This window comes from Rutidosis leptorrhynchoides, chromosome 2 (assembly GCF_046630445.1).
Source record: "Rutidosis leptorrhynchoides isolate AG116_Rl617_1_P2 chromosome 2, CSIRO_AGI_Rlap_v1, whole genome shotgun sequence".
Classification (NCBI taxonomy): Eukaryota; Viridiplantae; Streptophyta; class Magnoliopsida; order Asterales; family Asteraceae; genus Rutidosis; species Rutidosis leptorrhynchoides.
This window is the reverse complement of record NC_092334.1, coordinates 350,867,844-350,882,082: the sequence shown is the minus strand read 5'-3', so window position 1 is coordinate 350,882,082 and position 14,239 is coordinate 350,867,844. Positions and strand designations below refer to the sequence as shown.

The 14,239-nt window shown below is 32.3% G+C and overlaps 1 protein-coding gene across 2 annotated transcripts; it reads right to left on the bottom strand.

The window, feature by feature from the left end:
• Positions 1-3,080: 3,080 nt before the first annotated feature.
• On the bottom strand, positions 3,081-13,339 carry LOC139891966 (paired amphipathic helix protein Sin3-like 2). Of its 2 annotated transcripts, none has more exons than XM_071874992.1 (22): positions 13,160-13,339; positions 12,976-13,042; positions 12,149-12,352; positions 11,878-12,061; positions 11,522-11,785; positions 11,250-11,442; positions 11,037-11,173; positions 10,853-10,928; positions 9,634-9,663; positions 9,354-9,523; positions 9,091-9,245; positions 8,531-8,658; positions 8,187-8,441; positions 7,627-8,111; positions 6,883-7,332; positions 4,946-5,046; positions 4,722-4,860; positions 4,452-4,604; positions 4,176-4,336; positions 3,928-4,039; positions 3,693-3,856; positions 3,081-3,583 (listed from the first exon to the last, which is right to left on the bottom strand). In XM_071874992.1, the coding sequence occupies exons 2-22, from the start codon at positions 13,038-13,040 to the stop codon at positions 3,568-3,570; spliced, it is 3,642 nt and encodes a 1,213-aa protein (XP_071731093.1). In that variant the 5' UTR covers positions 13,041-13,042; positions 13,160-13,339; the 3' UTR covers positions 3,081-3,567. The 2 variants fall into 2 exon arrangements, with proteins under 2 accessions (XP_071731093.1, XP_071731094.1); XM_071874993.1 differs by having other exon boundaries at positions 6,883-7,323.
• Between the last annotated feature and the right edge of the window lie 900 nt (positions 13,340-14,239).

Below are 14,239 nucleotides of genomic sequence, written 5' to 3'. Positions count from 1 at the left end.
AAGATTTAAAATTTTTATTATGTTTATAGATTAATAAATTAATCGATGACGCTTTTTATAAACTTTTAAATTATTATATAATTTTTTTTATGTTAGTAAGCTCATTCGCTTATTAAAATCAAAATAATTTGAAACAACCTTAAAGATTTCTACAAAACGACTTTATATTTTTGTTTTAAATACACACATTACGGGTTTTATCTATTTATTCTTATTTATTTATGAAAATAAACAATTAAATCTGAACATGACAAAAAGATAATAAATATGATGGTTATGAGATAAATTACCTATTATTTTTTTCTTTTTCTTTTTTAATTAAAGGCTTTTTAAATAACTTAATTTAGTGTTGTAGAGGCGTGGAATTATATGTTGTTGTTGTTGTTGTTGCTGCTACTGCTATTATTATTATTATTATTATTATTATTATTATTATTATTATTATTATTATTATTATTATTATTATTTATTTATTATTATTATTATTATTATTATTATTATTATTATTATTATTATTATTATTATTATTATTACAAACCTAAAACTATTATAATAAGGGAACAATTCATCAAAATGATGGAAAGCAACATACAAGTAGACGGTAAAAAAAAAAAATGGCCACAACTCAAATTAAATCAGTTGGGGAAAACAATGTTAAAAGTCCGTTTGAAAATTTTGATTAGTCAAAAGTCTAGATTAGAATTCATTCAGAAAATATTCTAAGTATGGAAGTCACTATTTTCAAAAAATCTAGCCCGATCAGACTATCTCATGCTTAGCAGACTATTAGTGTTTTCCATATTTGTAAAGAAACCAAAGTTCCTATATATGCTAGATTCGTTATGAAAAGAGCTACAACTAGACGTGCGCTTACAAAGTCGGATTATGAATATGATAAACACTTCAGACACATTCAATCATTGTTATAGACACATTCAAATATAGTTATTGAGACCACATTAATCATGAGATTTGCCTTGATTTTATGAATAAGAAATCAAGTCTAGGTTATCGTTTATTGTAACCTAATTTGTCTAGTATAAATAGAGTAGACTTCACACAATGTTAAATTGCTCAGTTTCTACTATACGATTGTAATTGGATCTCGTATATTCATAAATTCTAATACATACAATTATTGATATATCATTTGTTCAATTTTTATGTTCGGCACTAATAGTCTGCGTCCTCTTCGCTTAAATAATTTAATTACACAAACATATAAATTATAAAACTAGTCTGCGTCCTCTTCGCTTTCATTTTCGACAACGTTAGAAGGTCCCACTTCTGCATTGTGTCGAACACTAAAATTTGTTAGAAGATTTCAAATGTGTACGATAAGCATTTGTTGGAGAAGATGATGAACATCTGCATCTCGGAATTCTCCATCCATACCAAGCTGTACTTCAACCCTTTCTTGAAATGTTCGCCACGAACAACGAGTTGGCCATCTTCCTCAAGTTCACACATTGCACGTCTGTTGTCTTGGGTGACCATATTGTGTAAAGATAATACAAGTATACATAATTCGTCGGATTTTGTTATAATAAAAAGGTCATGTTGGATTTTTAATGATTGCACAATGACCTTGTAGCACTTTGAATGCTCATTCTATATCTTTTCTTGCAGATTCTTGGAAATTCTTGTATTTAACGGTATTTGGATCAACTGGACTTTCAAACGATTTGACAATTATCACCTAGTTAGGGTAAATCCATCTACTAATTAAATACTCCTTGTGGAATTGTGCCCTGTTAACCGTAAAGTTGCATGGTGGAACTATATCTTGAAGTAAATCTTTAAACAAATCAGATTGATTAATCACATTAATGTCAATGTTTAATCGGAAGGTCCACAGAAAACATGTCAAATCCACAAATCATATGATGCCACCGCTTCTGGCATTATTGTTGTGCAACATTGATCACCTCATTTGTAATGACCTCAGAAAAGTTGGAGTCTTTGAAAAGTAATCGTCAAATAAAATGTTTTACACTACTTTGACGGTCCCTTCGTATAAATCTTTGAGGTGCTCTTGGCATGTAAGTTTCAGTCTCCTTCTGTTCCATGCTATCGATCAATTCGAGTGAATCGGGTGCTTGAACTGGATCGTACGCAAAAACGATTTCTCTAATTTCCTCCATATCGGTATCGTTCATTTTCATTTTAAAATATGAAAATGTAAAGAGAATGCATGAAAATATATGAGAATGAGTTATGCTATGTGAATTAGTGTGTAAATTGGGTTGTTATTTATAAATTACAAGTATAAAAATATATTCGGTTCTATTTTTGAGTCAACAACAAGCGTCGATTTATTCGCGTCTTGACTGTAGTTTAGAGTCAAAGTTGAATTCCAGACATGATTTAAACCCATGGAAATTTGTAACTACCATTTTTATTGCGTCTCAATTTTATTTTTAATTTTATTTTACTTTAAAAAAAAAATTCCTACTTATTTGCTGGAGGTCCACTCGAAAGCAATCTCTTTATCCGTCGAATAGAGCAAATGATGACTTTCTCTACTTTTAAGAGTGTTTCACTCTGGGTGGAGAAATAACTTTTTTTTATTCTCGAATTTGGAAAGGATTGTCAACATCTAACCTTCCTCATACACCACTCATGTAATATTGAGTTTTGCTGTTGTAAGTATAAAAAGATAATTATAAAAATAAAATAAATAGTGTCATTGGAACTAACTTTTTTTTATATATATATATATTTTCCTTTTACTATGGTAAACTTGAGTGGGGTAATCCAAAAAATATACTGTACCACTTTTCGTCATTATCCGATAGGCCATCCTAAGGCAAGCAATGGCGAGATGTGTTGCAGCCGAACGGCGATGTAATGCCATCGACTGTCGTGCATGGAGCCAAGAATGGCAAAGGTATAACTAGCCGATGAGAATGCTCTTAGCACCGTATAATGCACTAATGCTACTTAACACTCATAATAATATTATTTGGTCAAATCCATATAATAATTTTTTTTTTAGTATAAGCCACCAGCTCTTCTATACAAAAGTGCAGTTACATGCAATTATAAGTAACACGATTATGTTCTTAAAAAGTAAAAAAAAAAAAAAAAAAAAAAATGTTGCTGGGAGGGCCAGAAAAACCCAGTTCTTGAGGTCAATATAATACGAAAAGTGTTGCTTAATTATCTTCATCAAAAACAAATACGAAAAGTGTTGCTTAATTGAGGTCAAAATAAAATGGATCGGCTACATGATCAACATAATTTACCGATCTCTATACACTACAAACCTCGATGAACGGATTTCATGTCTAACAACAGCTCCTCTATCTACGCTCACAATCTTTCATAGACATCTTGTCTCTTCACCTTTAGAATCGCTACGCGAAGTTCAACAAAAAAAATACAAAACAAACCTCTACTGAAAATGGAGATGTTACAAGACCGCAACCAACAGTAAAATCAAAAAAAAGAAAAAAAAGAATTGCTGTTCATAAGACACTAAATGAGATTAATTAAGCTTGTATTTACGGAACTGATGCCTCTAGAAGCCTGGTTAGATATACCCAAATCCGCAACAGTTTTAATTTATGAAGTTAAATTTCTGCAAAAATGATTACACGCTTTTTTAATACGTTTAGAAAATGTATTTAATGCATTCAGATTCAGATTAAGGATAATTGATGAAAATATAATTAATGAATAAGATGTACCTTGACAATTGTTGAGACTGTTGTGCTAGTGCAGTTTCTAATATAATGTGAAACCGTTGTACGTTGACCTGGCTATTATTAGATGATGATTTAACTCCCGGGACCTTTCCTCTTTTTCTTCTTTCACGGAAGAAAAAGTCCTCTGTATCAAGAACGTACGATATCTGCTATTGAAACTAATTAGGTACCAATTATTAATAATTAATGATTTAAAATATAATAACATGTAAAGTACCTTCGACGAGCTACATGACATTTTATACTCCAAACCGTTGACCACGTGAGCACCTTCCATGGCAAATGACAGATCATAAGTTTCGTCCATCCCCGTGAAACGACATTTATTTCTGTAAAAATAAAACTATTTAAATAGGCTAGCTTTGAAATTAATTTAAAATATTGGGCTAATTGTGTAAATAATGTGTAACAAACTCTGTGATGATGTATTGAGTAACAAACTAATTATCAACTAATTTTTTTTACCTCTGCATCATAATACTAGATTGCTTATTTGCAGTTGAAATCGAAAGAAAATCTTTGTGTAAATAAGCTGCGAAATTTGGATCAACGGAAACTGCAACAACTTCAGGCTTTTCGATTCCATCATCCATCAGCTGGATCGTTAAACGAGAAGGACCAGGTGACTAAAGAAAAAATAAAATAAAAAAACAAAATTTTAAGAAAGATGAATTAGTATACAGATGGTTTCCAAATCAATAAAATATAAATTAATGATAACTAAACAAAAAGAAAACCTACACATTGTAATCTGAATATGTTCTCGTCATGAAGAAGAACGTGTGCGTTTTCATAGTATACAGAATCAACAAATTTCATTGGTTTTCGAGATCTTTCGTATTCATATAGTTGCAGGAGTTTGTTATCCATTTCATCACCTACTATATTTTGAAGCTGCATCCAGAAGAGAATAATTTATAGTGTTACTCATTTTGTACATCATATGTTTACAGGTGGCAAAATGGGCGGGTCAAGCAGGTTTGCTATCAGGTCAAAAGGTTCAGTAATTACCTGTTTAACGAGCTTGCAAATCAACTTATCCAATGTAAATAACACATATGACTGATTCCCGATAATGGCACGGCAATCATCTTCGAATTTGGCATTATCAGTGACACCATCAAGCAAGTTGTATAAAGAAGTCATAAATCTGCAATGTATAATTAGATGATGTCATAAATCCAAATTTTCAGACGACAATTTAATTAAGAAATAGCAATGTGCCACAAACTTACATGGAGTACAAATCAGAAGAACGAGAATCGTTAGCGGTTCTCCGTCTTGCTTCAGCAGATGCCGAATGGACTTTAGCAAATAATAGCCTGTCATATAATGCCTGAAATAAAATAGTAGAAAGTTACAATCTGTAAGGATGAATTAATAAATAATACAGAAGATATTATATATTATATATTATATACCTATATCTAAAACGCAAAGGCCAAATGAATAGTACTATTCCGTTTTTCGCTTTTCGCAAACTTAGCCCCCCAACTTTCATTAAAATACAAATCGCAACCCCACTTTACACTCTTATTAAAATACAAATCGCACCCCCACTTTATACGTATATTTTTTCCCAACTTTTATTAAAATACAAATCGCACCCCCACTTTATACTCTTATTAAAATACAAATCGCACCCCCACTTTATACGTATATTTTTTCCCAAATTTCACAAACTTAACCCCCTAACTTTTATTAAAATACAAATCGAACCCCCACTTTACTAACTTTTTTTTTTTTTACTAATATTCAATTTTCACAAACTTAACCCCCTAACTTTTATTAAAATAGAAATCGAACTCCCACTTTATACGTATATTTTTTCCAAATTTCACAAACTTAACCCCCTAACTTTTATTAAAATACAAATCGAACCCCCACTTTACTAACTTTTTTTTTTTAAATAAAACCCGAACGCTAAAAGAAGCAACTTTCACAAAAGGAACAACCCTTCAATGTTAGATGTCGAAAAAAATTCTAGGCCAAATGAATAGAACTATTCCTTTTTTCACTTTTCGCAAACTTAACCCCCCAACTTTTATTAAAATACAAATCGCACCCCCACTTTATACTCTTATTAAAATACAAATCGCACCCCCACTTTATACGTATATTTTTTCCCAACTTTTATTAAAATACAAATCGCACCCCCACTTTATACTCTTATTAAAATACAAATCGCACCCCCACTTTATACGTATATTTTTTCCCAAATTTCACAAACTTAACCCCCTAACTTTTATTAAAATAAAAATCGAACCCCCACTTTACTAACTTTTTTTTTTACTAATATTCAATTTTCACAAACTTAACCCCTAACTTTTATTAAAATAGAAATCGAACTCCCACTTTATACGTATATTTTTTTCAAATTTCACAAACTTAACCCTCTAACTTTTATTAAAATACAAATCGAACCCCCACTTTACTAACTTTTTTTTTTTAAATAAAACCCGAACGCTAAAAGAAGCAACTTTCACAAAAGGAACAACCCTTCAATGTTAGATGTCGAAAAAAATTCTTTTTTACAAAATAGATCAAGACTTTTTTTTTAACTCGCATTCAAAACGGAGCCCCCGGCGCAAAGCGAGGGCTCCACAACTAGTTTTTATCAAGTAAGGTAGAAATAAACAGTTGTATGCATAAAAATAATTAGGCTTTGGGAGGTAAAACTCTAAATGATGGAATAATATTGATTTGAAAGGAGTTAAGTAGATTGAAAGGATTTGGGCAACTTTCAACATTTTGACCCATTTGAGCTATTGGAGATAAAACACAACCAAAATCAAGGTTGCGAAAATTGCTACTCAGGGAGTACTCTTCATTTGTGCAAATAAACATACATATAAATCTTCATTTGTTCAAAAGCTCTAAAATAATAATTTAATTTCATAATAAAATGTTGACCAATATTAACTTTGTCCAATTTTAACTGACTAAATCCGATTTTGACCCATTGACCGTTGTCCAATTAGTTACTGAGATTTTTAAAAATCGGCTCACCCGGTTCCTAAAAAGGAGTACTCGTGGAGTACTCGGCATTGATCGAGGAGTTTTACAACACCGATCAAAACCAAACCAATACGTAAGAATCAAAGTACCACCTCTAACAATTTCATTCAATTTACTAAAACATACAAAGATGAAAAAAGGAACGTATTCTTACTTGGTGAAGCCTAAAAAGTGTATAATAAGCATCATTCCCATAAAACACATGGGAATCTTTTTTATCACCATCACACGATGATGACGCTACACATTTTGCCAACGGCCTTGCGGTCCTTAAATAATACACGCCATCTTCAAAACCCAAGTTTGCATCCTCTTTATCTCCTTCACTTTCGGCTTTACCATCCACATCATCATCACGGTCTCTATCACCCTCTTCTCTTGACACATCATCATCTCCACCAGATTCGCTACCAGTGACATCATCATGATCTCTGTTTTCACTGTCCACATCATCATCACCATCTGCTTCTATCTCCCCTCCAATATTTGACTCATCGAAGTCAATATTAGGTGACAGTTCACCCTCTTCTTTCTCACCTTTCGAAGGATCCGTAAATCCATTCCCCGTCGTTAGGGATCTCGCGATATCCCCACGCTGCACAAACTACGAATTACATCAAAAATTGGAGATGCATAAAACTTAAAATCAGTAGTGTAGTGTCCACTTTGACTTTTGTCAGTCTTACCTTTTCAACTTTGACTTTAAATATTATAGTTTGTGTTATACAATACTTGATTAAGGTTATACCAATGAAAACACATTTAAAAACACAATCCATTCACATAACTTTTATCAAATAATATGCAACAAAAATGAATATATTTAAAGTCAAAGTTGAAAAGGAAAGACTGTAAAAGTCAATGTGGACATTCTTATGAGACAGAGGGAAAGTTTTACCTGTGATGCATGAACATCAACATTTGACTGGTTCTTATTACCGTCTTTCTGCAAATGTAAACCGTCATTTTCCTTAGTCAAAGTACCACCATTGACCAATCCATTCTTTTGAGACCGAGCCCGATCTGGAGACCGACTATCATCTCCATTGCAATCGGGATTTGAACGGTTAGGATTCACGGTACTATTATCATGACCTAGACTTCGATCAGTTTCTCCGGCGACGTTTTTGGTCGGAACACCGAGCATGGGTTCCAGAAACGTCGTCCAAAGATTCAAAATTTTGATTAGTTGTTCTTTACCGGTGCAAATTTCTTCACACGAATATTTAATAAGTTTAAACGCATCTTCATGAATGTCGATATCGGTATATTCAAACTCAAGATTCGGAGAAATAAAGTGTCTGCTTCCGGCAGCAATACTATGAAGCACATCTTCATCTTTCTGACTTTTACCCTTTATTTCTTTAATCTCGGCTACCAAAGCTGTTTATTACAACAAATTATGGTTTTGGAATTTTCGATAGACAAAATACATTAATAGAACTGACTTTAACTTACATTTTGTGCTCAAATTCTTTGAATCTTGTTGCTTAAAATAAAAGCTGCGATGATCAAGTGACTTGTAATGGTTTTTCGCATATATGTCAGCCCAAACTTTGTTGAAGTCCGATTTACACTTGGTCCACTCCTCTTCTTTCTGCTTAAGACGGGTCAACATAACATTCAACGCAGCTGTAGGGTTTCGACGAAGTGTTTCCATAGCATCAAGACCATGATCACCGTATAAACGCTCCATGCACCGTAGATTCAAAGCTACAACATTTGCGAAAGGATGATATCAGCATGACTAAAGAAAGACGAAAATTCCATATGTAATACTCCGTATATTATACTATATATACCGGTAAAGTGCTCTTCGATACGGAAGGGAGTTTCGAGAGTAATTGTCTTGTTGTTAATACCATTCAATGTCTCTTCAACGCTTTTAGCAGTTGATTTCACGGACTCCAACAACAAATCAAGTTCAAACCTGGTGTCATCATGACATCATCAAGGTATCATTAGCTAATTCTACTTCATTTTTTATTAGATTCCGTATTTAAGAAAATAAAACTGTTGTAAAAGACAGCCGACTCGGTCGACTTGTCAGTTTGGGCACTAGCCCGTCCCGAGTCGCCCAAAAACGCCTTAAAAGTCGGCCAACGCTAGAAATTCAGGTTAAAGTCAGGTCTTAGTTGGTCAACGTCGGTCAAATCCCGTCAAAATCAAAGTTAGGTAAAAAATTTATATCTTTTAGAATTAGATTTGGTGTCATATCTATGTTTGAAATATTTATGATACATGTTTGATATATTTATGTGTAATATATATACGCTTAATTAATTTATTACTAAAAGTCGTTGGTCAACGCGCGACTCGCCACCTTTTTACAGACTTGGAAAATAATACAAAGAACATTTACCTATCATCCTCACATCGGAATAAGCTCTCTTCATACTGGTTTCTACGCATATGCGTAAACGAATAGTCTTCGCTACCAGAAGTAACAGATACCCAAAGATCATTCAGTACTTGAGTACCAAGTTCCGATCTTTGACTAACTGATGGTATCGGGTACTGTAAAAAAACGGAACATAAAATATACAATGTAAGGTACGAAACAAATTATTATATAATATTAATATCCAAAGATGAAACAAACAAAATAAATTTTGAAAGACAGACATCATCGGGAAGAAGTCGGTAACTCGGAGTACAACGTTGACAATCGGAAAGGTCAAGTTCCTGTATAGATTTCGCCCAATATTTCTCTTTGAATTTGACGTCTTTTGCAGCATCGGTTTCACGCCTGTGTTCTCTCTCTTTAGATACATGCCCTTCATTCCATAAAGATTCTGCCACAAGCCAAAAACCGAATAAACATATAAATAATGAAAAATGTAAGCATTAATGTATTTTAAAAGGTAGACAGATATAAAGAAAATAATAGACAAAAAAAACGTACTTTTGTCCATGACACCAGCTAGGAATCCATCTGCAAACAATAACTATTAGCGGCAAGCAAAGAAAACAAAACCAAAACACTAGGTAGGATTTTCGGTTTATTCGGTATTGAATCTTTTTTTGGGCAAAACCGAAAACCGAACTGAACTCGAATTCATAACTGAAACCGAACCGAAACCGAAAAAACAGAATTAGGTTCGGTTTCGGTTAAAACCGAAAATCATGAAAAAATCAGAACCAACCATGGTAGTCTGATTGTGGTGATCGTTTACAACCTAAAACAATTGTGTACTATTAAATTATCAAGAATTCGATGATTTATTAATATTTAAAGCTTAATTGTGACGTTTACATCAAGACTATAATGTGGGCCACCAAATCGTAATGTAACATCCCGTCCCACATCGGATAAAATTTGTAAGTTTAAGTCCCTTATAAAGTAACTCCCATCTTTCTTATAAGGTAACTCCCATCTTTCTTATAAGGTAACTCTCATCTTTATAAGAAGGATTTTACAGATGGTATCAGAGTTGTAGCCTTTCGAGGGGTGACGGGCACTCGGCTCGTGCATCATCTCCTCAGGTATGGATTCTGGGTATCAATTTGTTTCGCCCTGACGAGGACGTCAGGATTCTAAGGGGAGGAGTTTGTAACAACCCGTCCCATATCAGATAAAATTTGTATGTTTGAGTCCCTTATATGGTAACTCCCATATTTACCAGACATAACGCGTTTTGGGGCTACAAGCACAACAGATCCTGTTTAGGTTGGAACCGTTTTAGATGACTGGATCACAATCTATAATGACATTAACACATTAACACATAAATATAAAAATGTAAAAATTAAATAAACACGGAATTCAAAATTTTCAAAACCGAATTAAGAATTCGGTTATATATATATATATATATATATATATATATATATATATATATATATATATATATATATATATATATATATATATATAGATCGAAAACCGTTTTAGATATTCGGTTTGATTTTTTCGGGTTTGATTTCCGTTTGGTTTTCGGATTAATCAATTTCAAACCAAATATTTATTGAACAACCCTAACACTAGGTAAGGTAGTTTTTCGATTTAGATATTCGGTTTGATTTTTTCGGGTTTGATTTCCGTTTGGTTTTCGGATTAATCAATTTCAAACCAAATATTTATTGAACAACCCTAACACTAGGTAAGGTAGTTTGACATTCACCTATATTTTCGCAGCGCTCCAAAAACGCACTAAACCCTTCCATAAGATCTGGATGCTTTCCGAGTAGATCAGAAACCTGAAAATACAACATTCATATATCAATAGCAAAACAGAACAATTCATTTCATTTAAAAATATTAATAATAACGTAAAGGTGTTAAATATTTAGAACAATTAAACATACCAAACTCCGTAATTCCTTCCTTGTGATTATTTCTGTGCTGTAAATATGAAGACACTTCAAAAACGCTTGGTAATCCTCTTGATTACGTAATCTGTCTTTCACTTTTTCGCAAAAAGTGAATTCTTGGCTGTACATACCTATAAAAAATTCAATTTGTTGTCAAAAATATATCTTAGTGACATAACCGATTGATACTACAACATTCCGACTCACTTTTTAGTGAATCTTTATCACCATCTGGGCCCACAGCTGAATGTGTTCCACCATCATCAACCTTAATTGCAGGTTTCCGGTTTTCAGCACGATGAACGTCCCTATCATCGTCAACCTTCTCCAATCGCATTTTCTGCTCCTTGTAATCCTGTCCCGCTTGTTGTGACAACATTCTATCTCGACTGACTCGTTGCTAATGATATCACAGACTTAGTACCTCATGAAAAAAAAAATAAGTAAACTTTTCTTTTCTAAGTAATTAGTTCCATTACCTTATCTATATGTGCTTGTTTGACTGGAACCATGTCTGAACTACGTTCACCAAAGCGGTTCACATTTTGTCGCGCATTATGTGCAGATGCAGCGGCAGAAGCATCGGGTAAAAATCTGGTAAACTCGTCAAGAAGATCAGGTTGATCGTCAAAAAGTGCAGCAACCTCACGGTAGACATCGTTAATTCCCTTGTGTTCTTTTCGATACATGTTCAAGATATCCAAAAACGACTTATAAATGTGATCATCATTTTGGAATCGTTTCTGTGGAACATGAGAATTAAAATGTAAATATTTAAAAATAAAAAATAAAAAAAAAGTAAAGTAATATAAAACATTAAAAAGAAAAACTTCACCTTTATTTTGTTTACAAAACTTATAGCCTCTTCAAACTCCACTGTTCTTTTTATTGGAGGCTCGTCATCTTCGATGACTGTTATTTCATACCCTTTAGGCAAAAAAGTATTAAATCCAAAAATTAAATTATTGTGCCCTTTAAACAAATTTTTCACCCTTGCTATGACACCAGCAGTGTCGATTCTGCACCAACAAGTTAACGAACATGTTATAACTTATAATCGCCGTTACTAATCGAGACCTAAACCTCTAATAAAAAAAATCATGTACCTTTGAGCTTTAAAATCTTTCATTACATCAAGAAACATGTCATACTTTTCTCTTTGGTCATGAAACATCTCCTTAACTTGCTTTAAGTACGTTAACGCATCATTCGTTGTCAGTTTTTGTGCACTACTAGCCCCTCCCCTGGCAACTCCACCCGCACCTGCCACCTCACCTACTCCTTCTCCGGTGACATGGGGTTGACCATACCTTCAACATGACCAAAAAAACCAACATTTTCTCCTTAAAGAAACACAACATACTAACCATGCAAATACGTTGTACGCTACAATTGCAAAGCAGGTACAATCATAAGATACAGTTGGTCACTTGATACTTCAATTTATCATGTTTATATTTCATGTCATTGCATCGTATGACATCATGAAGTATTCGACCAAGCTATAGGATACTTTAACTAAATCTTGCAGTCTAATGATCTATTACCATATCCTCAACAACCTAAACCCTTGAAGGCAAAAAATAAATAAATAAATAAACTTAATGCTATGTAAATTGGTTAATATTCTGATGGTAATAACAAAATATTAAGCAATAAAGATGACAAATTTACCATCACATGCTTTAACAGTATTATTTTATACCTAAATCATGAAGTATAAAAAATGTAATTCAAGAAGCAAATAACTTGAATTACAGAATAAACATTTCACATACATGAATACATGATAAAACCACAAAATTTAAAAACTAACCCTATCAAAAATTCAAAGTCAAACAATTAACCATGAAAACACATCAATACATACATTCTGCTATTAAAATTACAAACATAATTTATGAACATAATAAACTCGAAGGTGAAATCTTACGATTGAGAAACGAGCGGCTGCTTAAATTGAGAATTAGTATACACGTCATCGCGTAATCGTTTCATTCCTGCAAGAAGGAAAATAGAAAAATAATAATTAAACGTCAATTTATAGAAAACAAATTGTATTTGTATCTAAAATACAACAAATAATAGAAAAATTAAATCTGTGAATGATTGATTACCTGTGAAGTAACGCCAGGGAAAACAAATTGGGGAAAGATCTAAAGCAGTTAAACAAAATTGAATAAGCTATAATTAAAATTGTAATTAGTATTTAGATGGATCGAAAGAAAAAGTGTTATTGTTAGCAACGGAAACAAAGTGTGTTTTTGTGAGAGAATGAATGAAACCCAAGAAGAAGAGAAATGAAAGAAAAATATTTTTTGTGTTTTGTGTTTTTAAGTTAATACTACCAGGACCGCGAATTTGCAGACTCTTACTGTATATGTTAATACTACTGGGACAAGTGAAAATGTTAAAATAAATAAAATAAGAACACGGTAAAATTGGAAATGTGTATTTTTCCGTTAAAAAAAAAAAAGAAAATTCCGATTTATAGTCATTCTCTCTTGATGTTAACTAGTTTACGAACTCTCGCTTCGCGCCAGGTGTTCGGTTTTCAATGTATTTTAGTGCGTTTAGTTTGTAAAATTATTTCGTGGCTAACGATGATTTCGTTGAAGCGTAACTCGAGTCGAACTAAATGGTATAATCCGTGAAAGATTTAAATGTTATTTTAAATTAACAATATATGTGCATCTCCGCGTTTCGCTATGAAATTGTCGACTTTTAAAAATTTAACGCAAAATCAACGTGTTTGAAAAGTACCTCAAATATTTAGCGTTTTTTTAAAAGAGTCCATTGTGACAACCCGGAAATTTTCGACCAAATTTAAACTTAATCTTTATATGTTTCCGACACGATAAGCAAAGTCTGTAATATTGAGTTTCTAAATTTTTGAACTGTTTACATGGTTTCAGATAACCTTTGACTATTTCCGACGATTCACGAACAGTTGTGTGTAAATAAATATATATAAACAAATATAAGTGTTTATATAGTATTATGAATTAATAAAGTACACTTTAAAAAAATTAACAATAATAATAGAATAGATTAATATTAAAACGAGTATATAAATATATGATATGATATGATTATAAATCTATAAATAAATATATATATATATATATATATATATATATATATATATATATATATATATATATATATATATATATATATATATATATATATATATA

What these genes read in the sequence shown, in the direction of transcription:
- LOC139891966 (XM_071874992.1), bottom strand. Translation starts at nt 13,040, where the DNA reads ATGAAACGATTACGCGATGACGTGTATACTAATTCTCAATTTAAGCAG. An exon ending in ACCGACTTCTTCCCGATGAT is followed by an intron (nt 9,246 to 9,353) that starts GTCTGTCTTTCA and finishes GTTTTTTTACAG; the next exon opens with TACCCGATACCATCAGTTAG. An exon ending in TTGATGTTCATGCATCACAG is followed by an intron (nt 7,333 to 7,626) that starts GTAAAACTTTCC and finishes TGTAATTCGTAG; the next exon opens with TTTGTGCAGCGTGGGGATAT.